Source organism: Lichtheimia ornata (genome assembly GCF_029851405.1).
Source record: "Lichtheimia ornata isolate CBS 291.66 chromosome Unknown scaffold00011, whole genome shotgun sequence".
Classification (NCBI taxonomy): Eukaryota; Fungi; Mucoromycota; class Mucoromycetes; order Mucorales; family Lichtheimiaceae; genus Lichtheimia; species Lichtheimia ornata.
Window position 1 is genome coordinate 459,518 of NW_026695331.1, and position 26,371 is coordinate 485,888.

The 26,371-nt window shown below is 43.5% G+C and overlaps 12 protein-coding genes across 12 annotated transcripts; 6 read left to right on the forward strand and 6 right to left on the reverse strand.

Annotated features, from left to right (window-relative positions):
* Positions 1-1,492: 1,492 nt before the first annotated feature.
* O0I10_003498 (uncharacterized protein) lies at positions 1,493-2,535 on the forward strand (the record flags this gene model as incomplete). The annotated part of the gene is made up of 7 exons (XM_058483568.1): positions 1,493-1,539; positions 1,620-1,927; positions 1,999-2,047; positions 2,119-2,188; positions 2,245-2,356; positions 2,417-2,489; positions 2,532-2,535. The coding sequence occupies 7 exons, from the start codon at positions 1,493-1,495 to the stop codon at positions 2,533-2,535; spliced, it is 663 nt and encodes a 220-aa protein (XP_058345767.1).
* A 250-nt stretch (positions 2,536-2,785) lies between these two features.
* On the forward strand, positions 2,786-3,894 carry O0I10_003499 (uncharacterized protein; the record flags this gene model as incomplete). The annotated part of the gene is made up of 6 exons (XM_058483569.1): positions 2,786-2,921; positions 2,988-3,066; positions 3,142-3,250; positions 3,310-3,525; positions 3,592-3,741; positions 3,814-3,894. 6 exons carry the CDS (start codon positions 2,786-2,788, stop codon positions 3,892-3,894), a joined length of 771 nt encoding a protein of 256 aa, XP_058345768.1.
* Positions 3,895-3,948: 54 nt separating this feature from the next.
* O0I10_003500 (uncharacterized protein) lies at positions 3,949-4,582 on the reverse strand (the record flags this gene model as incomplete). The annotated part of the gene is made up of 2 exons (XM_058483570.1): positions 3,949-4,167; positions 4,220-4,582. The coding sequence occupies 2 exons, from the start codon at positions 4,580-4,582 to the stop codon at positions 3,949-3,951; spliced, it is 582 nt and encodes a 193-aa protein (XP_058345769.1).
* Positions 4,583-4,778: 196 nt separating this feature from the next.
* On the reverse strand, positions 4,779-5,768 carry O0I10_003501 (uncharacterized protein; the record flags this gene model as incomplete). Its single annotated transcript, XM_058483571.1, has 2 exons — positions 4,779-4,853; positions 4,917-5,768. 2 exons carry the CDS (start codon positions 5,766-5,768, stop codon positions 4,779-4,781), a joined length of 927 nt encoding a protein of 308 aa, XP_058345770.1.
* Positions 5,769-6,394: 626 nt separating this feature from the next.
* O0I10_003502 (peptidyl-prolyl cis-trans isomerase B) lies at positions 6,395-7,188 on the reverse strand (the record flags this gene model as incomplete). The annotated part of the gene is made up of 4 exons (XM_058483572.1): positions 6,395-6,637; positions 6,691-6,894; positions 6,960-7,024; positions 7,086-7,188. The coding sequence occupies 4 exons, from the start codon at positions 7,186-7,188 to the stop codon at positions 6,395-6,397; spliced, it is 615 nt and encodes a 204-aa protein (XP_058345771.1).
* Positions 7,189-9,834: 2,646 nt separating this feature from the next.
* On the forward strand, positions 9,835-11,163 carry O0I10_003503 (uncharacterized protein; the record flags this gene model as incomplete). The annotated part of the gene is made up of 3 exons (XM_058483573.1): positions 9,835-9,982; positions 10,034-10,975; positions 11,045-11,163. 3 exons carry the CDS (start codon positions 9,835-9,837, stop codon positions 11,161-11,163), a joined length of 1,209 nt encoding a protein of 402 aa, XP_058345772.1.
* Positions 11,164-11,615: 452 nt separating this feature from the next.
* Positions 11,616-13,290, reverse strand: O0I10_003504 (uncharacterized protein; the record flags this gene model as incomplete). The annotated part of the gene is made up of 7 exons (XM_058483574.1): positions 11,616-11,855; positions 11,913-12,076; positions 12,154-12,324; positions 12,394-12,628; positions 12,718-12,866; positions 12,934-13,044; positions 13,182-13,290. The coding sequence occupies 7 exons, from the start codon at positions 13,288-13,290 to the stop codon at positions 11,616-11,618; spliced, it is 1,179 nt and encodes a 392-aa protein (XP_058345773.1).
* Positions 13,291-15,215: 1,925 nt separating this feature from the next.
* Positions 15,216-16,491, forward strand: O0I10_003505 (uncharacterized protein; the record flags this gene model as incomplete). The annotated part of the gene is made up of 2 exons (XM_058483575.1): positions 15,216-15,334; positions 15,570-16,491. 2 exons carry the CDS (start codon positions 15,216-15,218, stop codon positions 16,489-16,491), a joined length of 1,041 nt encoding a protein of 346 aa, XP_058345774.1.
* Positions 16,492-16,682: 191 nt separating this feature from the next.
* Positions 16,683-18,613, reverse strand: O0I10_003506 (uncharacterized protein; the record flags this gene model as incomplete). Its single annotated transcript, XM_058483576.1, has 3 exons — positions 16,683-17,488; positions 17,565-17,845; positions 18,030-18,613. 3 exons carry the CDS (start codon positions 18,611-18,613, stop codon positions 16,683-16,685), a joined length of 1,671 nt encoding a protein of 556 aa, XP_058345775.1.
* Positions 18,614-20,232: 1,619 nt separating this feature from the next.
* O0I10_003507 (uncharacterized protein) lies at positions 20,233-20,715 on the forward strand (the record flags this gene model as incomplete). Its single annotated transcript, XM_058483577.1, has 1 exon — positions 20,233-20,715. One exon carries the CDS (start codon positions 20,233-20,235, stop codon positions 20,713-20,715), a length of 483 nt encoding a protein of 160 aa, XP_058345776.1.
* Positions 20,716-20,973: 258 nt separating this feature from the next.
* O0I10_003508 (uncharacterized protein) lies at positions 20,974-23,392 on the reverse strand (the record flags this gene model as incomplete). Its single annotated transcript, XM_058483578.1, has 10 exons — positions 20,974-21,199; positions 21,278-21,406; positions 21,494-21,702; positions 21,795-21,907; positions 21,985-22,133; positions 22,201-22,551; positions 22,621-22,745; positions 22,798-23,034; positions 23,104-23,187; positions 23,246-23,392. The coding sequence occupies 10 exons, from the start codon at positions 23,390-23,392 to the stop codon at positions 20,974-20,976; spliced, it is 1,770 nt and encodes a 589-aa protein (XP_058345777.1).
* A 934-nt stretch (positions 23,393-24,326) lies between these two features.
* On the forward strand, positions 24,327-25,822 carry O0I10_003509 (uncharacterized protein; the record flags this gene model as incomplete). The annotated part of the gene is made up of 8 exons (XM_058483579.1): positions 24,327-24,448; positions 24,499-24,631; positions 24,717-24,958; positions 25,030-25,066; positions 25,132-25,182; positions 25,244-25,572; positions 25,663-25,676; positions 25,740-25,822. The coding sequence occupies 8 exons, from the start codon at positions 24,327-24,329 to the stop codon at positions 25,820-25,822; spliced, it is 1,011 nt and encodes a 336-aa protein (XP_058345778.1).
* Between the last annotated feature and the right edge of the window lie 549 nt (positions 25,823-26,371).

The window sequence follows — 26,371 nt, forward strand, 5'->3', positions numbered from 1 at the left end:
TCCTCCTCCTCAAAAATCCATGATGTCGGACTCAGTTGTTTGCTTGAATCCCGATTTGTTCATCTTGCAACTAGCCAAGGCACACACACACTGTATCATTGCTGTGCATTACTAAACGCATGCCACAAGTCATATCCACCCACGTGTTGGTTGTAATTAATACAAAACCTTGGCAACCTTGTCTTTGATACCAATAAAATCTTTGTTTCCATGGTCACGATAGCAAGGATAACTATCACGAGATCGCTGTGGTGTCTAATGAAAGAAGGTTGCATGAGCCTCTCTTCCTTGTTGCTAGATTATAGCTCCAATTTTCATTCTTTGTCATGGCATCGTCTTTTTGTAACCTTCCACTACTACTACTTGCTCTATATGATATGAACCTAAAACACCTCTTGGAATCATAGCGGCAATGATGTGGGAAAGGTCATGAGTGCATTCAATCTTCCATTAATTTCAACTATGAGTGATACATACCAATGGCGTCTTGAATCCCACGTGGATAACGTATTGCAGAGCAATCTCAGACATAAAGAACGGGTCGCCTTTGACTTGCTGGATATGGAAGCTTCGGACAATGAATGTGCACGGACCGCCACCTCGGATGGTGGTCATCTAGAGCGGAGACTTCCTTCCGAATTTAGATCACCTCAACAATGATGTAGCAGCTTCTTGCTGAGAACGTTGCAATAGGTCATGTATGATCTTTATTGATGGCAAATTATCCTTTATTGACATCGTAAGTACGTGATTCACTAAGGTAGAATTTACAGCCACTTCCATACTAATACCACGGGCTTGTTTTGGGACAATCCTTCATGATTCACCTTTGAAGATGTAGATAGAGGTGATTTATTATGCATGCTACTACTAGATCATTAAATCCATCCCACCATCTCCCCATGTATGGTTCAGTGTACCTACATCTCGATATTAAGAATGGATTCGTTTAGTAAATGTGCGAGATACAAAATGAGTGTGTACAAAAGAAAAGAATGCTCAGCACCTTCTAACTCGGTTCGATTTCGGCTACATACATCTTATTGTGGATGCTTTTACATGATCACCAATGCCCCATCCAATTGCAATCCCAATATCGGATTCATAGAGCCAATGAACAAATGAATGATAGATACACATACAGCACAGCAACGAGAATAGCTTGTACTACGTCATTACCTATTCTCTACGCCGATCATTAAGCTAAAGGTTATCAATCTTGTCGGCGAACAAAAGGATTGACATACACTTGGGTCATGGTGAAGGGACATCCTGATGGATGGTCGCAAGCTCAAGGGGAAGATGCCAAGCCTGATGTATAAATTTATCTCTGCTTTGAATAGGTTGTATGCAGCAGCAGCAAAGCAGTAGTAGTAGGATAGGGCGCTTACCCAATTGGTCATTTGATTGCTTGTCATTTAGTGTACTTAGTATCGCCAAGCGACTATTGTTCTTTCTAACCTTTCTCCGTTTTCCCTTTTCTCATCTCGAAATGAATCCAGCAATGCAATCGCCCCCACCTTCAGTGCCAGCAGGATGGTAAGTTAGCAATGGATCCTATGGAACATGTCATGTTGACTGGATCGTTTCCTTTTATTCATATTCTTATATGTTTATAGGCAAGCTGTTTGGGATCCAAACCATCAACGATATTACTTTGTGGAAGTCTCTACTGGAAGGACACAATGGGAAATGCCTACGATGCCATCGGCTGCTGGTGGTGGCAGTGCCCCTGCTGGTGAAGCAAGTAGCTATGCAGGTGGTGGTGGTGGTCAAATGGGGTATCCATCACAACAACAAGGTTATGCACCTCATCAAAACTATGCACCCCAACAACAACAACAGCAACAAGCAGGTGGTGCTGATGAAAGAGGTCTTGGATCCATGCTATCTGGTGTAATGGGTGGTGGTGGTCATCACGGATCAGGTAAGAATAGATTTTGGGTTACTGTAGTACAACAATATCGCTTACACACACACCCTTAAATTTGAATCAAGGCGGTGGTGGATTCTCGGCAGGAAGTGCTTTGGCTGGTAGCTTGGTAGGGTGAGTCTTTTTCCTTTACATTACATATAACATGAGCACGTGAGACATACTCACCCTTGGGGTCTCTATAGATTTGCAGCAGGTAAAATGCTTGGCAACCATCATCACGGCGGAGGTGGAGGAGGACATCATTATCACCAGGTATACGAGATTATGAACTTCCATGTTGCCATGATACTTACATTCATTCTAAAAAGGGTGGCTACTATCCACCACCTCCCCCTCCACCATCTGGTGGTTTTGGATCCTTGTTTGGAGGAGGTGGACACCACCATCAAGGAGGAGCAAGCGGCTTGATTGGTTCTCTTAGTAAGTGGAAGTGAACATGGCTTGTAGTGTTGACTGCTCACATGATTTCTATTCCTATAGTGGGTGGCAAACATCACGGACACCATGGACATCATGGACATCACCATGGACACCATGGCCATCATGGTAAAGAGTCAAAATGAGGTTTCACATGCACGTGGCGTTTACTGACAAGCTGAGAAATGCATTGTGTAGGTTTCTTTTAAATCATCATGATACATACTATCTCGATTAGTCTATGACCTTGTTGTATATCATCGAATACTATTCTATATTATTATTGCTATTGATCATGCTACAATTTGAGGGTGATGATGATGATGGGGATGATGGGTTATAGGCGGAGGTGGTGTGGCTTCCTCTTGGACGTAAATTCTCTTTCACTCACTCACACACTACTCTCTCTTTATCTTTTTCAAACGGATAACCATGGATCGGAAACGTGTTAATGGCCCCGAGCAAAGTGTCCCTCCTCTCTTGAAGAATGTACCAGCAACACCTCCTTTATTCAATGAACAAAACAAACGAGCTGATCAGCGATGTGCACACGATCTACGACCTATTTGTAAGACTCACTGCTGCTGATGACTATAGCAAGACGCGATCGCTTATACTTCTTTCTTCATTGCAGTCCTAAAGACAGGTCTTGTGAATCAAGCCAATGGATCAGCATATATTGAAATGGGCAATACGAAGGCTGTGTGTGCAGTGTAAGTGGGATGGATAGATACACACGCGCGCGCGTTATGTGAGTATGTATTATAGGATTGACACTCGCCCTCTAGATACGGTCCTCGTCAACTGAAACGATCCGGATTTTCAAATAACGGCACATTGAATTGCGAATTCAAGTTTGCTACATTTTCATGCGCAAAACGACGGGGTCATATGCGGGTAAGAAACGAGAGATTTGATAAAAGCTGGGATGGATGTGCTCATATACATGATTACAGGACGCTGAAGAAAAGGGGCTCTCCAATACACTTGTACAAGCATTGACACCCGCTGTCCGATTAGAACTACTACCAAAGTCAGCCATCGACGTCTATATCACAGTCCTTGAGAATGATGGTACAAGCTCATGTCTTGCTGCTGCTATCATTGCTGCTAGTACAGCCTTAGCCGATGCTGGTATCGAGATGTTGGATCAAGTCACTGCATGTTCAGCTGTAAGTCGATGGGAGATGGAACACACAAACACACACACACCCCTTATTAATACCATGGATGTTTAGTTGTTTGCCAAGGACCAAATCATTATGGATGGAACGGAGAATGAGGAAAAGCAAAGGGATGGATCCATGGTGCTTTCATATATGCCATCATTAAATGAGGTGACCCACATTGTACAAACCGGACAATCTGATCCAGCCATTGTATCACAGGCAAGTACCCTTTCCTCCTATTCTTTTTACTCTCCTTGATAAACATGTGCTGACAACCATCTCTTATTATAGGCAGTTAGTCAATGTATTGATGCATGTTCCAAGATCCTTAGTGTCATGTCCACGGCTCTTGTTGAATCCTTGCGGCAATAAAAGACATTATTATTATTGTATTCAATTTACATCGGATTACGAGTATATGTGATATCAAAAAAAGAAGCTAGTGAACATTGCAAAGCCAGCCAATACGACACATGCGTTGACCTTGCGACTTGCACCTGATGATTCACCATCTCCTGGATTGGGACTTGCAGATGCAGACGAGGAACCCGTGGGTGAAGGGCATGGTGATGATGTCGCAACAAAAGGACGAATAGTGATAGGCACAGATGTGTTCTCTTGCGAGTTGACAGATTCAAAAACAACCTAATAAATGTGCTTAGCTTTCACCTTAACAAAAGAATGAGCTATTACCTACCTCATAAGAACCGGCTTGCGTTGCTTGTGGGATCTCGTAATTGTAAGAATGTTGCCAATAGGTCTTGTTATCAATGGTTACAATGGACGAGGCATCTTCGGAAACATCCGCCTTTTGTGCAACCACAACAGTCGTAGCATTGACATCGACAGGCTTCATGTAAATGTTGAGCTCCAAGCCGCTCGAATCACCAAGAAGCACATAAGTAATGGGTAGCTTTTGGGCAGCTACATACACCCCATGGTCAAGAGGAGATGTGATATTAAATTGTTGATCCACAGACTGGATGCCATTGGACATGGTGCATTGCGTAGCAAAGGTAGCGAGGCAACAAGCAATAAAACCTTTCTTTGACAGATGCATATGTGAAACAAAGTAGAAATACGTGTGGGCAGGGGAAAAAGAGGATGCAAAATGGGTTTATATAGTATGTACAGAAACACTCCTTGACATCTCCTTCTATAAGCTTTGGGGAGAATGTGTATTATACGTAACAAGATCAGACAACGCGGCTGCTCCGATTCAGTGTGTGAAAAGCTCCTTGATTCAAGCTCCTGGATCATGAGCGGAAAACATGGACAAGCTTGAGGATTGGTTCACGACAAATGGGACATTCATTCTTGCTCGAAACAAGCTATATTCCAAAACATGTCATGAGATAATGACTCTCTTTTTTCTCATCCACAATGTCGTTTACCTGTTTTCCGCAATCCATACATGTCACCATATGGCCACAATCCAAAAAGACGCAGTTTTGTTGAGCGTCGCAGCATATCCGGCACAATGAATCATCGTTCACAGGTGCTTGGTCGTTGGCTGATAATTCCTTTCGTCGTTCATCAATCAACCACTGGACACGAGATACCAAATCCGATTTCTCCAAAGCATGCGATTGCTCGACGAAATTCGCTCGTAAAATAGCTTTGAGTGTCTTGACGGATAATGTTTTTGGATCCATTTTGGATAAAATCATCTCATCCACTGAAACGGTATCTTCTTTACGCGTTGATTGCTGTTGTTGTTGTTGTCGGATCCTTTCCTCTTCTTGACGTCGTTGGCGTTGTTGTTCATGAGCTTGTTGTTGCCGCATCCTCTCCTCTTCTTGGCGTCGTTGATGTTGTTCATGAGCCCGTTGTTGTCGGATTCTCTCCTCCTCCATACGTCGTTGACGTTGTTGTTGTCGAATCCTCTCCTCTTGTTGACGTCGTTGACGCTCTGCTTCCCTTTGTCCATTATTTGAACCACTGTTACTGCTGCTACTCCCACCACCGCCACCGCTGAAGAGATCATTGAACATTTGAGATATAGTGGATGATGCACCATTACTGCCGGTGTCGTTTCCTTGAGGAGGTGATATTGGAAGTTGCTCATGACGATGATTTCTGTAATAGATTTCGCTATCATTGGATATAGGTCGGGTATTCAAGATGATGCGTACAAGATCATCCTTCTCAATGGCTGCCTTTGCTGATAGATTGTATGCTCGGATATAGTTTTTCAATTGCTTGGATGACATTTGCAATAAGCTTGCTGAATTCATTTGCTGCATTTGGATCAATGTGTCACATGTGTTGCAACACCGTACAGGGCTTATACAAAGGAATGGAAAGGAAAGAATAAGCGAGAGAGACAAAGAGAATGATAGCCATAGCAACCTACTTGTTGTAACCAAACTTGGGGATAACACGTCGGTGACTTGAGCAAGGTGCACATACCACGCTACCTATACAGGCGTTAATGACGAGATGAAGGGGTCTTGTCGAGATCAACCTTACCACATGAGTAGCAATGGTACTTTGGACGGAATAGATTGAAGGTGGCACGACATTCTGCGCATTGCTTGGCTGCTGGAAGAGGTTTCAACCGAGGTATGGCGAATACCCCACCAGGCCCATACTTTTCTCTGCTACGTGAATCCAGTGTACTCGAGTGTGTGGGTGTGTGTGAATGAATGAAAGGAAGGAAGAATAAAGAAAGGGGTTGACTTTATCAAAAGAAGCTAGGCCCGCTTCTCACTGGTAACCCACACAACGCGATTGCTGCTGCTGCTGCTGCTGCTTAGCAATTCAATGACAACACTCCTCATCTTTCCAGAAGAATCGTTGATTATATAACACAAGACATTCTTGGCATCCATAAATAGCTTTCTTTGTTTCATTGGCAAATTTCTATTGTCTACAATTCAATATGCTGGATCTCCTCGACAGGAAGTTCGCCTGAATCAGCAATGACAATATCCACTTCAGGCTTATCACGGCGATTGGTCTTGGTCTTTTCAATGGCTTCCACAACATCCATACCTTCGATCACCTTGCCAAAGACAACGTGACGACCATCCAACCAAGAGGTCTTGACAGTGGTAATAAAGAATTGAGAGCCGTTGGTGTTCTTGCCAGCATTAGCCATCGAGAGGACACCCTTTACAAAATGTTTAATTCTCCTGCTACAAGCAATGATGGCGATTTACTTACAGGTCCAGTGTGCTGCAACTTGAAGTTCTCATCCTCAAACTTGCCACCATAGATAGACTTGCCACCAGTACCATCACCATTAGTGAAATCACCACCTTGGATCATGAATTGCTTGATAACGCGATGGAACTTGGATCCCTTGTAACCATAACCCTTTTCGCCAGTAGCCAAAGCTCTAAAGTTTTCAGCAGTCTTGGGAACGGTCTATACATTGTATCCATGTTAGCTTATCGAAATCATCATACACATAAAGGCTATATTCATTTTACCTTGCCATACAATCCAACAACGATACGACCGAGGTCTTCGTCACCTTGCTTGATATCAAAGTAGACTAGACTACCAATGTCAGCCATGAGAGAAACTACACACGCGCGTACATGGCGACAACGTACCCTTATTGGTTACAAGAGGACCCTTCTTGGCCGAGACATAAGAAACGGTGGAAAGGACGACAAAAAGAGCGAGAAGAAGTGTGGTAATGCGGGAACGCGCCATGATGGTGAGATGGAGTTGAAAGAAGCACTTCAACGTGGCGAACTCAAGAGAGGGTTTGGTGGATTGGAAATACAAATCCCGATAACCTGAACACACACCAATGCTAACCTTTGTGATCGCTTCTAACCATACCAATGCATTGCTCAATACAGCTTGACAGAAATGTATGAAGACACTCGCTTAGTCGTAGGAGGTTGTAGGACATTGGGATACATTCGTCGACCCTAGGGCGTGACAAAGACCTTGCTAGTCGGTGCGTATTGAAGGATAATACTACCTCACTTGGTTCAATAGAGACTCTACATACAACCTCATCATGCACTGTTACCAATCACGTGTGTTCCCGAAGTCTCATTCAAGTCAACAAACAGGGTCTCATTCAGCTATAGGATTAGGTTTTACCTTAATAAAAGAGCCGAATGTTACAATGACAACCACGAAAACAATGGAAGTAGAATAACAATGAGATACCACTTATAGCCAACAGAGATTAGACCTAGTCTACTAGGTTGTAAGGAATGAGGTACGTACGTACACTTATGTTTTGAAGGTCTCAGCAATGAAAGAGTGGTATGGTGGAAGAAAGAGATGCATGCGTCCACATCTTTTATGTACATGGTTGGCGTGGTGTTGATAGATTGAGAGGGTGCCTTCATCAAACAATGACATCCATCTGCTTGTTGCGTCCAAATTGCCCGAAACAAGACGTTGTTCGAGGATGCTTGAGAGTGTGGCCGTTTCAAAAAGGGAAGTTCATGGCAGCTTTGTCGATGATATGATGACGGCTTCCAGCTAAAGTATCGCCCACCATTCATTGTGGCCATCTAGTAGCCTACGATCCATCTTTGCATGAGGCCAACTTGGGAAGATACCTGCTTTGCTGCGTTTGACTATAACCTTTAGACTATCCATAGCTGCATCATTTTTATCCAACACCGCAGCATTCTCAATAACCAAACCTGCTCCACACATCAAGCGTCATGTCAACGAGTTTTCAATACACGCATCCTCGGTTGAAGCTATTAAAGTATGGCATCGCTCAAAGCATGCCACTTTAAGGTTCATGGTTGACAATCCTATGACTTGGTATGGAAAAGTAACGGCTATAATTGATTGTCAATTGGTTGCTGAATCGGTTCATGTAAGTGCTACGATAAACCAAGTGCGGTGATGATAAGGAAAAAAGGGAGAACGAAGGAAAATGCATCGTAGCACATGTTCCCGATTTGTGATTCGAGCAAATAGCTTTCCCTATTGATCTTTAATAAAAGGCGATTGATGATCGATTTTCAATGGATTGAGATTTTAGAGTGCTGGCAACACACTTTGTGGTTAAACAGAGGGTGTCGCAATTGGATGGCGATAGGGTATATACGATGACGGAGGTGCTGTACAACTAAGGATAAGAATGGACTCAAGGACTTTTGACACCCCGTCATGGTGGTTTTACACATATCTGGCACCGCCATCATCATAGTTTTATCATACCAGGTTATGAAATTAAGTTCTCCTGAAAGAAGAAAGAGACTTCCAAGTCCAAATACGGTATGGGTTGTGAATCCGAAGGTCGAGAAATGACAGCATTTCTTTCGGCTGGAGGCGTCAAGATGGTACGTGCATTGTTTGCATCAAGGGCCCCAATTTTCTTAATGCATGTCACGTACGTCTTTTACCTTCTATCATTATAGCTACTCCTTGATTGTTGCTACATGTCATGTTGTACCAGTCGTAGCGATACGTGACCCCTTTGAGGATTCACCTATAATTGGATGATGGCATGTATAGGTTTACATCTTACGGAAAAGGCATTAGGCATAATTTCTTTCACATGCCCAACAACTTCCCCATCAGTCATGCAACGTTGCCTTGGTTCCCAGCACAAAGGACGACGTTGTTGCTTGTTGTTGAGCTTCAATTGCAATATAATCATGCATAGCTGTTAAGTCAAATCAAGATAAATTACCATGTCATAGCTTGAGTGCACATCGTGTTGTATCAAAGCACGGTTGCAAAAAAGAGATGCATTGTGTTTAGAAGTTGTAGCCATATATATTCCCAGGGGCAATTGTCGGGAAAACGCTTGCCATTCAACAAAGCCATCTTGTACGACAAGGAATGTATACAACGTTTACATGTGGCTAATCAAAAGAATTGCTCACAAGGTTTGTTATTTTTGGTAAGAGAGAAATGGGTGGTACTGATATGGTAGAGAGAGAGAGAGAGGGAGAGGTGGAGATAGGACAAAAGTTCTAGGTTGGATAAGAGAAAGCATGCATGCAATTTTAATGCAAAACACCCCTTGCAAATGTTTGTGGCGTCATGCAGGTTACCATGGAAAAGGGAATGACAGGATTATAATTCAATGGCGACCACCCTACAACATTGAGCTTCAATTGCTGTCTCAAACATGACGATGGCGGCGATGATGATGGCAATGAAAAAATGTCGGCATCCATATGCTGGAGGCTGAGCAAAAGTCTACAGTGTTACACGAAGCACATAGACCTTTTTATAGTACTGCTAGAGTACAAATAGCAACCTTCTCAGTCTCAATGGCAGGAGGAGCGAAGCTGCGCCCACTCTTGCTTTTCTTTTCCTTCCTAACCGTTTTTCCCTCTCTCCCTCTTTTCTTCCTTTTGCTTTACGATGGGCCTTTCCACCACCCCTCCCGCAGCTGCTTCACGTCCTGCACCAGCTCGTAGAAGAACAGGGATAATTGTCCTGCTGGTGATGCTACTTGGCGTCTTTCTTCTTTATTCATTTGGCGTGGATACCATGTATCAATGGCAACAAGGTATATACCTATAATAAGCGCTTATCTACCGTGGGCTAATTTGGCTATTAGTTTGCACCGATGTGACATGCGATGATACAGTTTTCCCGATGCCAGAGGAAACACTTGTCGAACAAAGCAACAACAACAACAACAACGAGAATCAACAACAGCAGCACGACAACGACCAATCGAGCATCAGCAGCAGCAGCAACAGTCGTCCAAAATCATTTCCTTATACGATTGTGACGGCGTCTAGTGCCAACCATTTGTGTGCACTTGAGAGTTTCTTGTATGCATTGAACGACCTACGACCTGATGTTGAGCATTTTCCTCGTGTGGTGGTATACAATATTGGCATGAACCGTACACAGCTACCCATTCTTGATCAGCTGCAACAAAACGGGTTGATTGACGACCTTGTGACGTTTGACTATTTCAAGTATCCCCGCTTTTGGGACGTGGCGATCAATGCTGGCGAATATGCATGGAAAACGGGCATCGTACATGAAGCTGCTGAACGATACGGTGGCGTTTTGATTTGGCTGGATGCCGGCAATATGGTCACCACTGACTTTTTGGAAAACATTCATCATGTGGTGCGACGACGTCATGGATTTTGGAGTCCACGCAGCGTTGCCACCATGGGTCGCTGGACGCACCCTGGCATGTTTGCTTATTACAAGGAAGATCCAAAGACCTATGCACGCTATGCCAACTGCAATGGTGCTGCCATTGGCTTTGATGCGGATAATGCTACGGTGCGTAGTGACATTATTGATGCGTGGTACGAATGTGGTCTCGACAAACGATGCATTGCTCCGCCTGGTTCATCTCGCGCCAACCACCGACAAGATCAAGCCGCACTCTCGTATCTGGTTTACAAATCAGGATTTAGTTGTATCCAAATGCCTGCCAAGTTTTATAATCTCCAAATCCATCGTGACGTCTCATGTGCCGCCAACTTGCTTGAGCGTGAAGTGCAATCCAAATTGCATCATCCTTCTTCTATTGGTAAGCTCACAACAACAAAAAAAAGATGATCTCTCTATAACTCACATTGTATTCCTCTCCCATCCATAGACTACGACAAGTGGCAAAGAAGTGATACTCTCAAATTATACAACCACCCAGAGTGGCGATACTATGCGGACCAAGTACCCCAACATATTTCTCAGCTGATGCAACCTCCCACCTATTAGAATCATTGTTCAATCCGCATTACATATCCTCACTAACCATTACCCCATACACATATATAATCACCCACCATCGTTGAAGCATACAAGAGCTTACTCACACATTCTTTCTTTTACTGTATATAATTCATGCCTGGAGCTTACCTTTTTTCAACCTTCAATCCCTTGCATTGTTTACTCTTTTCTCTTTTAATACAATCGACAACCTCTGTATCACTTGTAAATTGGCTCTCTTTGTTATGCGTGTCATGCCCCTGCATCCATGTTTATGAAAAGATTGAAAAAGGAAACTAGATCGTAGGAATAAGTGTGTAAGATTGTACTCGTATAGATTGTGATTGTGTGTGTGTGTGTGTGCGTGCGTGCTTGAAGTGAGTGAACGTGGTTGCGATTGTGAAAAAAGTGCAAGTAGTGATGGATGGTGTCATTGTCGTTTCATTATTATTAGATTCCTCCTAATTGCAACAAGAAGAGCACTTGAAGAAGGACCCCACAGAACGCCAAAATCCTCGTTTACGCGGTGCTTGTTGATACAACGTTTGGTCTTGCTGCAGCTGTTGTTGATGAGGTTGGGCTTGCTTCGAGTGTCGTGCACGTGTCGTCGAATTACGCACAAGATCGGTTTGATGGCCATGGTTGTTGCCAGCACCAGCATGATGATTATGGTGATGATGATGATGCCGGTTTCGTCGTGACTACAACCATCGAGATGAGTTTTGTTGTCAAGGCAACGTACATACATTTGCACCTACCTCCCATCCCTTTCCATCATTCAACAACATCCAATCATAAACACCATCATCGATATCACCGAGATTGTTGAGTGCTTTGGTGAACAAGTCGCGTAAAAAGTCGTAATCGGGAGTCTCATCAAAACCGAGCTTGCGGACATACTGCATGTATATAGCAAACTCCTCTAAGGCGGGGTTACGATATTGTGTGAGAGAGAGCGAGTTGGATGATACGTGTTGCGATAAGATCTTGTTATCTTACCTGGGAAACCAGAACACAGATCCTTGATCATGGTCGTTTGCTTCTTTTCACCAATCTTTTCATACTTTTGCTTGTTGGTGGCAGCCTTGAGTCCTTGCCATGGAAGGGATCCTCGTAAAAAGTACATAAACACATGACCAAGGGATTCAAGATCATCACGTCTAGATTGCTCTACAAGAGAGATGTGTGTGTTATATATATATATAGGGCATGTGTGTGTGAAAGAGAGAAAAAAAGTACCTCGTCCAAGATGGGTATTGATGCTCATGTATCGTGCTGTACCAGAAAGGCTTTTGCGTTCTCGATAAGGAATGTGCTGTTTTGTCTTTGGATCCCGATACTGTTTTGCCATGCCAAAATCAACCATGAACACCTTGTTGGCAAGATCCGTATTCGGTCGACCGATAAGAAAATTGTCCGGCTTGATATCTCGGTAGATGAGATTGCGTTCATGAATGCTTTGCACTCGACTGATCTAGGTTGCGTATTATTACATATACACCGTGCACGGCCCCCCTCGCCCATTCACCTCTCCGATCCATCATCAGATCAACGGCGACGTACCATACTCCGTGCCAACATGGCAACGGTCTTGACGCTAAAGCGTCTAGAGCACATGTCGAATAAATCTTCAAGACTAGGACCAAGTAGATCAAGCACCAATACGTTGTACATCCCATCTTGTCCAAAATAGTAAGCTGCTGGTATCCCATCTATTATAGTAGTCAACCCCACATGTTAAAACTCGTGCTTACTTCCACATCTCCTTGACACACATACCAACACCAGAAAGGATCTTGTAGGTACGATATTCGTCACGCAACTGGGGTGCTTCAGACTTTCGAGACTCAAACTTGATGGCGATCTGTTGGTTGCTAATGAGATTGGTGCCTGTGTAGGGTTGCGAACAAAACAATGAATTGTCTGGTCTGGTGTATGTGTGTGCTTTATCTCTCTCTATCTCTTTTTTTTTGTATACACAACCACTTGAGGAGGTTGAGGGGTGGGGAAAATGCAATAGAACATGCCTTCGTAAATGATGCCAAAGCTGCCTTCGCCGATTTTGCGACCGACTTTGTAATGGACACCGACTATACTGGAAGGTGATGCGAGAGACGATGAGCTTGGACGAGCCATATGAAGTTGAGAAGAAGAAGGAAAAGAAAGGGGAAAAGGGGAGGGGTGTACAAAAAGGCGGAGCAATTAAAGAAGAACAAGAGTGTGGTGTTGTTGTTGGATGATGGGAACGAAGAACGAGGAGTACGTAGGTGATTGAAAAAGAACATGTACAAGTTTTGTCATTCTTATCCCTTGCTTCTCTTTGTCATGTCTATCGATCTCTTTACATGATATCATGTACCTGAATAGCTTGTTGATCTATTGGAATTCCCCATCTGGTGGATCGGTGTTAACTTGGTTTCAATGCAATAGGTGCTTGGTAAAGAAAGCTTGTGTATGATAGGTTACACTAAACAACTTGTTCTATTCCCCCTTCTCTTTGGCAATATATTGTCGTGGGAGCCATGGGATATGGACAATGATCTTAAAAAGCTCTTGATCCAGCCGTTAGTAGCATCCCTTCCCTGCATCTATTACTGCTTTATTATTACTACTACTACGTATGTTGCCATTCCCCCCTCCTCCTCGATTCATCCCTTAATGCACATCATGCATGTGATCGTCGTCGTAAACAAAATAAAAGCACGCAATGACTATAACCGCATGAGCGTACCTTGTATCATACCACTGTTAAGAGTTCCCATCAAAGTAATACTGTTGCTTGGATCGAGAGAAAGGGGATCAAGTTCGGGTAGTAGTCAAGGTCACGTATGCTTGGATTGAAAGCAAGTAATAAAGTGCGAATCTTTAACCCCACGTAATACCATGCATCGAACCTTGGCTGATGCGGGTTGTCATATGCATAGCTTCTGATGATTAGGTTTGTCATTGAATGCCGATGCTCTACTAGTGGAGAGGGTCGACATGTGCTGATGATAATATTACTTGTTGACCCAATAATGATGCAGCAGGTCATTGAAAAGCAGTGGATGTGGCAAGCGTTGAATGCTGAGCCTCAAGAAGCATATGACCTGCAGCAAGCAGAAGGAAGTTGTTCTATCACTGGTGGCGATGATGTATGTCCAAGTTTAACCAACAAGGCTATCATCACCGAGGTAATGCTGTTATTTTTGACATACGACTATTATGCCATGATGATGCTAATCCACTTGTCTTTATTAGAGATCTCTCAACTCCGGGTCTATCCTATTGACAAAACAATCTGCTGGCGATCATTGTAGTAATAAACCTTAGCTTTGGTGATATTCATTGCAAGATGGGTATAATGATTCGAGCTTGTCCGCAGACGCATGAAGTTAATGCGCATCACACGAGCGCCGCTAGCTTGATGGTAAATGCTATTCGCTTGATTCCTTGTCAATTGCCTCATACATTTAGCTCTATTATCTCTCTTAATGTTGCTGGTTCGTATGGCAGCCATCAAATGCCCAGCTATTAATCATGCGTATATACCCCCTGTATATCCAATAATGTATGCAATAAGGGATGATCGCCTGCATCGCGCCGCACAAAGGCTATTTCTCCTCACTGTAATATCACAAGCGTTATTGCGTGGTAAAAAATCTTTACTGCTTAGCAACCTATTTCACTATGGCATGTATGTTGCACATAGATCCACCCATCACGTACACACAACACCATCAGGTTGCTGTTGACATCCACATTTATGGGTAATGTGTTCACTATGGATACATACTCAGTTGTCGTTGTTATTTATTGTGCATTGATATTATGATGACATTGACAAGAAGTGGATCCAGATTCATAGCAGCAGAAGGTTTGTCTACCAAACCTATTTGAGACTAGCTTGATCGGAATATCGTTCACTTTTCCTTTGTTCTCTCATTTTTGTTCGTTACTCAGAGGAGGAAGCGCTTTGTGCACCCTGATGGATGCTAACTTTACCTGTGTGTGCCTTTGTTTAGGATGTGGAATGAAATCAATTAACGCTTGTGCTACCTGTCCCAGACTCTTTTTTTCATATGGCTCTTCCTCGTTCCTTTACAATGTCAACAGGCTGGTCATGGCCATTGCTGATCTGCATTACTCCTACATTGGCTCGTAAGTTGACTCGTAATGTGGCATGCAATGCACACAGCAGGTACACTAACACATGCATATATCATTGGTGGTGGTTTCACCCCTTCCTCTTGTTTCCCTTTTTGTCGCTTTTGGTAAGTTGATCTCTTTGTTTTCCTCTTTGTTTCTATCGCGTTCATTCATCCACTGATATATACAATGTCTTCCTGGAATATGATAGTGCATTCTGATAGAGAGTGGTAAGTTGTATTGATGCTTTGATGTGTGGATCAAAGAAATGAGATATTAACACACAGACGTTTTCTTCCTCCTCCTCCTCCAGTAAAGGAAGGATCGACGTATATTCTACCAAGCGCTAGTTTCACCGGCAACTTGACCGATGTCAACCTTTCAAGTCTTTTTGGATCAGCATCATCATTACCACCACGCCATTCATTATCAACACAACCATCCATCAATGCAGCACCCACTGAACCTTCATCATCATTATCCTCAAACGGAGTAACGGTTGTCACGCCAACATCATCCGTATCCCTTGACAACACAGCATCCTCATCATCGTCAACGAGTAGTACAGCTGATAATGATGGAAATGGATTGGGAACAGGTGCATTAGTAGGCATCATTGTTGGAGCAGCAGTGGTCGTTATTGGTGGATTAGCATTGGTGATTATCTTGATGCGACGAAAAAGACGACAAGGCAAAAAGTTCAATCCAGGGCGAGGTATTACTCCATCCATGGTGATCAGCACTCGTTCTTCTTACAACAACTATGATGCATCTCCTGGTGGTGGTGGTGTTGTTCCCATGGTGATTGAAGCACCTCGTCTTCATCCTCCAACACCTTCACCTCCACCTCCACCCTCGTCTCCATCACCAGCAATACAAGGTGTAAAGCAATACAATCATCCATCACCCACTTATTTGGCTCCACCCACAGCAGCTGCCATGTCATCTCGTCAACAAAAGCAGCCTAATTCAACATCACCTATATACCACTCTACTATGGCATCACCATCTTCTACAACAACAACAGCGTCGCCGGATCGACGTCTTTCGAAATACAATTATCTCGCTCAAGCCTTTTCTCAAATGCGTCGCCCTGATAGCCAAGTCAGCACTTATCCAACAACGATCCAAGATGATGAAGATGAACCTTTATCCCCAACATCAATCACCCATACCAATCGACGTGCAGCTCGTTACCACTATATTTGATCCCTCTTTTTTCCTTCCATCAAAATCAGCATCCATTTGTTTGTATTATTACTACTGTGTTTGTGTATTATTTACAAAAGAAGTAAAAAGCGAAATATTATGTACAACAAGGCTTTGGCATAGCATCCCATCATAGAGAGGGATAGAAAGGAGAAGAAAAAAAGAGAGAGAGAGTGTGTGTGTTCTTCTTTTTACAATGTACAGAAATGGGATGTGCGATAAAGTGTACCATCAGCCTGGCGGATCAACGCAATGGGCCACTTTTTCATCCCGTCTTGTTCTTCTTGGACGACCAAAGACGCCATGGTATCGAGTGATGAGGAGGATGGGAGACGGCATTTGATTTCATTGGGTGTAGCTGGGGAGATTTGCTGCAGGATTATGCAATCGGCAAGTGCCACCTGCAAATGGGGTCCGAGATGTTGACCATGCAAAGTGATTGTGTTATCATTGTCATTTTGCTCGATGCTTTGTACTTGAGGAAAGGGTGTTACGACTTCACTTGGCAATGAGGAGGGTGTGGTGCGAAAACGATAGGTGGTGCAATCCGTGCCAATAATGGTCCAAATAGCTTGGTCATCGGTAGCTTCCATGTGAGCATTTGTAATGACCTTGTCGTTGATGCATGCGAGATAATGGGAAGGTTGGTCGGCTACTTCAAGGGCAATACGATGAAGTTGGGACACGGGGTCATCATGTTGTTGTTCCTTGATGTCATTTTTGCGTCGTCGAATCACCATCACAGGAGTCATCATGCCGGTCTTTACACATTGAAGGACCACACGCTGGTTATAGTGTAATGCACCATGACCCTTTTTACCACCGCCGCCCTTATCACCATCGACAGCCCAGATTAAAAAGGGATCCCATGCACTTTGACGTGCCACAAAGTCTAATTGGTTGGTGGTTGATGGATCCACGCCAAGATACTTGGTGGATACAGTTTGCGAGCGGATACGATTAAACAAAGCAATGGTAGATCCATGATGCACACACACTAAAAAAATGATATCCCCAATCAGCTACATGAAATGACACACGCACATCCCCCATGTTCCTTTTATGATCCTTACATTCAAGATGCTTCATGCTGCTTTGACGTTTCTTGCTGGGCTTACTGATAACCTTGATTGGGTTGCTGGTAAACTTTCCGAGATGTGGCACATCCACAGCCACCGAGATTTGTTTGCGTTTTTCGGTGATGTGCAAATGTCTCGAAATGCATTGAAGATATCCTTCAGCTGCTGGTTCAAGGGTGCCAGATTGCTGTGGTCCACCATCGGCTTGGATACGGATTGTGTGAAGGGGAAGTGAAGGCCCAAGGACAACTGTAGTCGGGGGTGGACACAGAAATCTATAATACAACATGGATCATTGTATAAATATAGGTTAGTCTCAAATTGTCTTGGATGTGTTGGGGGAAAAAGAGAGGAGTATGATTGCTCAAAACTCTCTTTTTTTCTACACACAAGGTACACCTCCTCCACTTTTTGATTTTTTTCACACGACTCTCTTTGTGATTGGCCCACCCCACTCACCGCTTCTCGGTTCCATAGCTCTTTTGTGCAACACGACCGGTCATAATCATGACAGTGAACTCGTTGCTCTCTTGTTGTTGATGCTCGGTGATTGTGCTTGTGGCTGTGGCAAACATGTCCATGGGTTGTTGTACAGGCGTGATAGAAGGTGATGATGAGGGTGCGGAAAAAGAAGAAGCCGATGAGCAAGAAGGTGATTCAGGTGCTTCATGATGCACCGGTGGTAAGGCGTTATCAAGTAGAAACCAATCATCACCGAGCATCGGTGGCAAAATCGATGAAGGAGGTGCCGTTTCTTGATCAAAGCAAGAAATAGATGATGGTTCTTCACCCATAACATCATTGGTGATGGTGATAGGAGACGAGGAGGAGATAGTAGTGGTATCAGAGGATGAGGCGGCATCTTGAGGAATAGGAACAGTGGGCGTAACGCTGTTGGTCAACAGCAACAAGAGATCAGGCAATGACATGCTGGACAACAAGTTGTCATTGTCATTAGTAGATGATGTTGTATCTTCCTCTACGTGTTTGCGCTTGCATGGGATATTGGTGTTGATGGTCGATTGCACTGAAACGGGAGACATTGGGGAAAAGAGAAAGGAAAAGGTAAGAAGAAGAAAGAATGGAAGAAACAAATAAGTTATATGGATGATGCGTATAGTGTTTAGACGCAGGCATCGACGTTTTAAACCATATGCATAGGGTGACACATGGATGCTATAAAGGGACGACCGATAAGCGGCTGTGTATGTGCCCTTGAGCTTTCGTGGTTTATCATGTGGCCCCTTCCCGCCCAGAACACTTGTTGTTCTATCCCCCGCTTTATGCACTACTAATATTTTGGTGGGGGACTTGAACATTGGTCGCCGTGTCGTCGGCTGCTGTCATCAACGTGTGTGGAACCAATCGGCTCTTGTTCAAACTGTATCTACGTTTTTCTTTTATTCTCCACCCCCCATATAATTATCTTCACCCCCACCTCCTCCTTCTCTGGATTCATCTGGTCCAACTCTTTTAGGCAACCTCATATACATCACCATCGAAAAAAGGGCGCCAAGTTACCTCCCACCATTGTTTACTTGCCCATTCCCAATGCGTGGATGAATGATCATGATGGTTGCTCACGTGTGTAATATTATAACATCGTTTTATCCATTGTGTGCATGAGTAGGTTATGCAGTCATGTATTTTAGTGAGGAAAAGGAACAAGGGGGCTCGAGGGATAACAACAACAACAACACAGCTTATCATCATTGTGTATGTTACAGGTTATCGGAATACCACTAAGATGGGAAGGCTCTCACAAAACTCCATCCTAATTCTTTGACTCTCTCTTTTTTTTCTCTCTCCACACACAACCCACGTTTTTGACCAAGATGGAAAAAATTGACAAGCGGGTTTGGTGAAGCACAACAATGCATCACTTTTCAGGACTGGGGCCCTCGCACTCGCCATGTTGCAGAGCTTGTCCCACCCAAAAAAATGTGTGGGACCACGGGGTGGCGTTTTCTTTTCAGCCGATCATCCATCACTATCACCATCATCATCATCACACACACACACAGTTTTTCTCTTGACCTGTAATGTTTGGGATTGGTGCTCAAAGCCAAGAACATGTGGGGTCCAATTCACTTTATGCACGACCACTAGGGTAAATAACAAAGGCAACGGTCGTGATGCAGCAGCTACATTCTCATGTGCCTTATTTACTGCGTGCTAAAATGGCAACAGCAAATGCAATATACCCAAAAGTTAAAGGGAAAAAGTTCTTGACGGGAACACAAAAAAGCCAAAGAGCGAGCCTGGTGAATACTTAGCAGCTGGTTATGCATGCCTCATATGTGTCCCATTGTCCGCTTAGATGCACGTTCCAAAAGTAACAAAGATATGGATGATGTTGATGTTGTTCCTTACACGTAAAAGATATCCCGAAAATAAAACAAAGGAATATTTTGGCAATGTCAGTAGTGGATCCTATCTACTTGCGCCGTATCATTTTCTTATCCAACCTTGTTCTTAAACCTCATTGTTGAGAAATCGTCGCCCTGCTGTCAAATCTGGTAGCAACCTTAGTCTACTATACAATCCTAACATTCTTCATAAGATATGCATTCTCCAGCAACATTGATATCCCTCTCTCATATAAAGTCAATTTGCTTCAAGGAACAATGATACTAGCTTTGCATTGAAAATTCGTAACACTATGCGCTTGATCTCCACAGTAATCACTTTGACGGGTTTGTTGGCATATAGCCAAGCTCAACCTATTGCTGCATCTGGTGGTGGTAGCAGCATGCATGTTTCTTCTTTAGCCTCTGCTTCTGCTGCTGCTGCTATTCAAATGCCACCAGTGGCTGCTGCTTCCTCATCGATGGCTGCTGCTCCATCATCCTCATCAGCAGCATCCTTTGCCAAGCAAAGTAGTAGCCAAGCACCATCATCTGTTCCTATTAGTAGAGTGGCTAGCGCCTCCTCTCAACAAGCCTCGTCTGTTGCAGCCCCCGTGTCCTCTTCCGCTGCTGGTAAACAAGCCTTCCCTCTACATGCTGGTAATCTCCCCCCTATTGCCATCCCAGTGGTAATTGATGAGGATAAAGAACTCTTCCTTGATGATGGCAGCCTTTTCAATGGTGGTGACGATGACTCCTTTTGGATGGATGACCAATATTACTATGTTGCGCACTAAGATGCCCACTTTCTGTTTTCTTCTTTGTTCTCTTTTTCCCAAGATGTGCCAAAACAGATAAACCTTTGCACCACTTTCTTTATCACTTTGTGTAAAAAACTACCCTTTTTGTGCTTTGCTTGTTTTTGTCCTTGTTTTCAAACAGTAAGAGGGATTCAATTTGTCAGCTGTTCTCTAAGCTCTTATTGTTCATTGTCGAATGTACATTGTATGTCACGTTTTATTCTGAAAGAATCGATCTATACTACTACCAGCCGTTCAGTTGACCATAATGAGATCATCCTCTTCCGGAACAACCACCACATCATCCGCTGCACCAGCATCCTTACTACTCTCAGCATTCGCACTTGAAGGAGCAGTAGTCTTTGATTTCTTGCTATCATTGCCACCGTCCTCTTCATCCAATGCTCGTTTCATGGGATTTTCCTTCTGAATGATTTTGGGTACCAGTGGATCAATGGCTTCAACTGCCGTAATGCCGGGCCTATAGCAACAACATCATCAATATCGGCTTTAATAACAACCCTGAGAAAGTTAATGTGGTGTACAATAGAAAACTTACTTTTGTTGTAACACCAGATCGATCTGGCCATGGTCATCTGATACCACACGCAGGATGGTCCCGTCTCGAATTTGCAATTGCGTCAGGGGTAGCTCCAAATTTTCCTCCAAGTCCATGTCATACAACAACCTATTGGTTTCCCACGGTTAAAGTCTGGATGAGGCATTGCGTATGCGTGTGTGTGGATGTGTGGGTGTATGTACCCCCAACATTTACCTGCTCTTGTCCATGATTGATATGTCTTCCAAATCCATGCCCATCTTTTTCACAACAAGCGTATTCACAATGTCGGCGAGTCGAGTTGTATCAATATCCACATTCACCCGAGCACTTGGGACACTGCATACTCCACAAAGAGGATTTGGCGAGGATGGATTTTCAGGATACAAAAGTTTGGGTTGTCGTGTAACTGTTCGCAAATAAATCTACGGATAAACAATGGTAAAAGAGTAGCCGGTGTATCAGTGGAAAAAGTTGATCCTTTTCTTTTACCCCACACACCCGGATCCCAACTTACTCGTTTCGTCGTACTGCTCTCACCACGAAAAACGGCAAAGGATTTCATAACGGCGATACCAGCAATGATGGCATTGGTCGTGGCAATGGCCGGGATGATGTTACCAGCCATGGCTGCATATACATATCAACAATGCATAAATAAGCATGATCTCATTTTGCATAACACGCATATAAATATAACAACTTACATTTGACTTGAAACCGTGACTTTTGCGGGATATTGAAAATGTGTGCTCGTAAGTTGGCAGTAGCAGTAACAAAGTCCATAGCATCATCATCATCCTTGTCGAATGAAAGAACATTGCCTCCCATGGCACGCTTAGAGAGTCGCCCAAGGCTATATGCATAAAGTTAGCCAACGATCAAAGATGATCCTCCCCCCACCAAGAATTCATTTGTATTACCTATCCTTGAACATTTCAAAACATTTGTGCAGATTCCACATCTTTTGGTCCTCAAGTCCTGTGTCGTTCTCATTCTTTTCCTCTTCCTCGTTGTCAGCCGATGAAAGGGTGTCGTAGTCGAGAGGCACTGGTTTCCGATCACGATTCTTCCACATGTCCTCCATACTCAGTAATCGATTGATGTCGGTTGTGAACACCTTTTCAAACACCTTTCGTGGATAAGCTTCGGTGCCCATGGATGCCTTGATCTCGTTGAGAGCCTTCGTTTCTCGTGCCAATGCGGCGAGCTCTTCCTTATTCTCTTCGTCAGACTCTTGTGGTTCATCCTCTTCTGCATTGCCAAAGAGTTGACTAACATGATTATATACACATCCATTAGTATACCCAATACCTTGCTATCCTGATCTCTTGGATACTTACTTGAATAAATAGCTCTTTGCCCATACGATACAATGAATTGGCTGACTTGGTGTACTGCGGATGGTGCACACGGGGTATGATTTTGGGGTCTCTTTGGGTTGGCAATCAAAGCATTCAGTTTTGTCCTATTGTGATCGTATGAGCATCTTGAATATACATACTTCCCTTTCCAATTACCTTTTCAATCACATAAGCTTGACCAAGGTAACCAGTGGTACCCGTCTCAATCAGTGGTACGCGAGCAACCAGGCACATTTGATTGACGTAGCGTCGCGCTTCGAGATTGTCCAAGGCGTTGAAGACCACATCAAAGGAAGAAAACCATGACAAAGTATACTCTGGATCCATGATATTGGCTTGATGCGAGACAATGTTGACTGAAGGATTGAAACGTAGAGCTGATTCTTTGGCAACCTAATACACGCATACATACATGTCAAACTTCACGTGTCCTACTCATACCATTGTTTCCCAAATACGTACGTGTGCTTTTGCTTTCTTGACATGTTGGCGTTGGAACAGAAACTGACGATTCAAGTTGGAGATATCGATCGTGTCCAGATCAATCTAGAGAGGTTGTTAGGTGGTGGGTTGTATGCGATGGAGGCGGTGTTCTACTTGCCACTTCAATGTTTTTGAAACCAGACATGACGAGGTTCTTGAGTAGTTCGCAGCCAATGCCACCAGCACCAACAAGCAAGACACGACTGGAGTTCACCTTGTTGAGAAGAGAGTTGCCGAGTGTACGCTCATTTTGAATGTCGCGGTTCATGGCGTCGTGTATGGTGGTGTGTAAAAGTGAGAGGAAGAAATCCAGCGCAACAATGCTAACTCCACCCCGCCCATATCCATCCAGTGGCTGGCTGTTGCTGATGATGCCTCATTGTGCTGCTGTGTATGGCAAGGCACATTATGCACTCATCTACATTCTTACAAGCAACGATTTCCCTTTGTTCATACGTTTGTGCACAACCAGATATACGTCAACTTGTCCTTCCTACCAACGCTACACATCCTATTCAAGGTGGCAACAAAATGATCATAGTGCTACTACCTGTTGTCCCAACAAGAATACCTCAATCATTGGATAATGATACAAGCAGCACAATGGTTACATCTAGCAAAGAGCCCATTGATGACCATATCACCTCTCCACAATTCCATATTCAGCATAATAAAGCTGCTCTTGTAGACTTCTTGAAAAGCTTGTGTGCATGTTTTATTTTAGCCGATCGCTGCTTTGTGTCCCAATTGAGCGTAGATAGGACATACTCTCACTCTCATGATGACTATGTGTGGGGATATTTGTACCCACGAAGGACATACGACGGTATTCTGCTTCTGTCAAATCTGTGGCACCAATCATTACCCCCATATTCCTTGACGCTGATTTCACATTAACAGTACTTGCCATCCTTAATAACAGCGCATTAAATCATAGGCTATTTCCTTCTCTCATGTGCATCAACTTACTTTTTAGCCATGTATGATATTGTTACCTGGTAATAAGCCCTTACAAAATATAGCGTAAACGGCGGTCGGGATAGCGGTGGTTAAGGAAACCGAAAGGAGGTATGGCGATTTATCCCGACCTTGTGGCACATGGATCTGCGTGAGAATTGACAAGAGGTAAGATGAGATCGCAAATGCCTATATATATAAGGACCGCAGTGTGTTGCAGGGGCTAACACGGTTTATTACGTAGAATGAAAACAGCTTTTGCCTCGACATTGGCACTTGGTGTGTTGGCATCTATCGCCACCGCTGCACCCACCACGCAACACAACAAAAAGGGCCATGGCTTTTGTTGGCACCGTACAGATACAGTGTAAGCCCTTCTTCTTGTATACCATTGCATTTGGACGAGGCACTTATTAGTATCAACAACAACAGCTTTGTCTTTGGCGATTCATACAGCAGCCTTATGGGCAGTGGTGGCACTGTAGACCATACATGGAGCAACTTTTCATCAAATGCCCAAATCTTTGATAACCCCATCATCGAGAATAAGGTACATGTGTTTGTGAATGAGGAGAACAAGAAGGTGCTAACCTGTTGGTGGTTGTATTTGCATGTGCCCATTTTGATCAACATAGACCCACTCTGGTGGTCTTGACTGGAATCAGTATTTGACGGGATGTCATGAAGGCTTACCCCAGAAATGTGATCCTCAGCTCTGGAATTTTGCGTATAGTGGTGCTGTCATCGATAATGATGCCATTGACAATCACGAACCTGATTCTGTTTCTTTTGTGGAACAAATCGATCGGTGGATCAACAAGCTCACCCCAACTCTAAAGTGGAACCCCGCTTCCTCACTTGGTATCTTTTTCATTGGGTAAGCATACGTCCTCCCTCTTCATAATGGTGATGAGCGCTAAAGGGATAATGGCTAATTACATCTAATAGATTGAATGATGTATATTACACTGCTCCTATGAAGAATGTAAGTCGCCTTGTATATGCAGCAGCTTGCGCCACATGATCGACTGATTCGATCGACCGATATAGCTTACAGCCAACCTATACGATGAAATCCAGGACACGTACTTTGAAAAGATGGTGGGTGTCATCTGCTGATAAAATTCAACGTGGATGGCTAATTGATTGTACATGATAATAGCACGAGATGTACAAGAACAATCTACGTTCTTTTCTCTTTTTTAACGTGCCATCCTGGACTCGTACGCCTTATGGTTTAGAGAACCCCGATATTCCAAACGACAAATGGGCAAGCATTTACAACCACAAGCTTGTTGAGCATATGGATAAGTTCCAAAAGACTCACAAAGATGCTCATGTGCTCTACTTTGACACCCGTACTCATATGGACTACTACCTTGATCATTACGATCGATATGGGTTTGAAAACATTACCACTTTTTGCCCCAATTACACAGCCCCTGATATCCATACAAATTATGCTGCCTATGGATGCTTACCCATGGAGAAGTAAGTCGCTTCATTGACATTAACTATGATTCCTATTTGCTGATGATGGTCGCTCTGCCTCTTTCTTCTACATCAACTCAACCTTTTCAGATACTTTTGGTTTGGTACGTTTATAATGCTAAGAGAAGAAAGTTGCATGGTTACTCATTTGCATGGAATTTGAATAGATCCATACCATCCAACATCACCAGTCCACAAGCTATTGGCTAACGACATCAAAGAAACGCTTCAAAGAGAAAGCCGCTGCTGAAATCTAATAGACTACAACTATCCTAATCGCTAATTAGACTAAAATTGAGCATTGATAAGATCATCGCATGTTGTGATAGGAAGCAAAACATGGCCGTTGCCATGAAGTCGAATCGAAAAAGTCATTCTTGAAAAGGGATACTCGAGTCTTGTTGGTTAAAGTACATAATTTCTCGTGGGTCCAGACCGTGTGACATAGGTACCTGCCTATTGTGTAGCAATGGTGATCTTCATCAAGTGATGCACGTTTTTTCCTTCTCTTCAATGTTTAGCATTGAGCACATGTGATATTGTCAATTGCATTGGGGACAATGTATAGTGTCAGGCTGAGCAGAAGCATTTAATGTTTATTTGACAAGGTGTGCCTGAACAAAGAAAGATGATCGTCATACAGTAGGAGGAGAGGGACAACAATGGGCAATGGCTGATTGATTCTATATATCGCATCCATGCAAGTGAGCTTATACACATACAATCCACACGACAGCTCCTGAAACCCATTTACAGATGAATAGGAGCCTAATGGATACTCCCACATTGGTGATGTTGA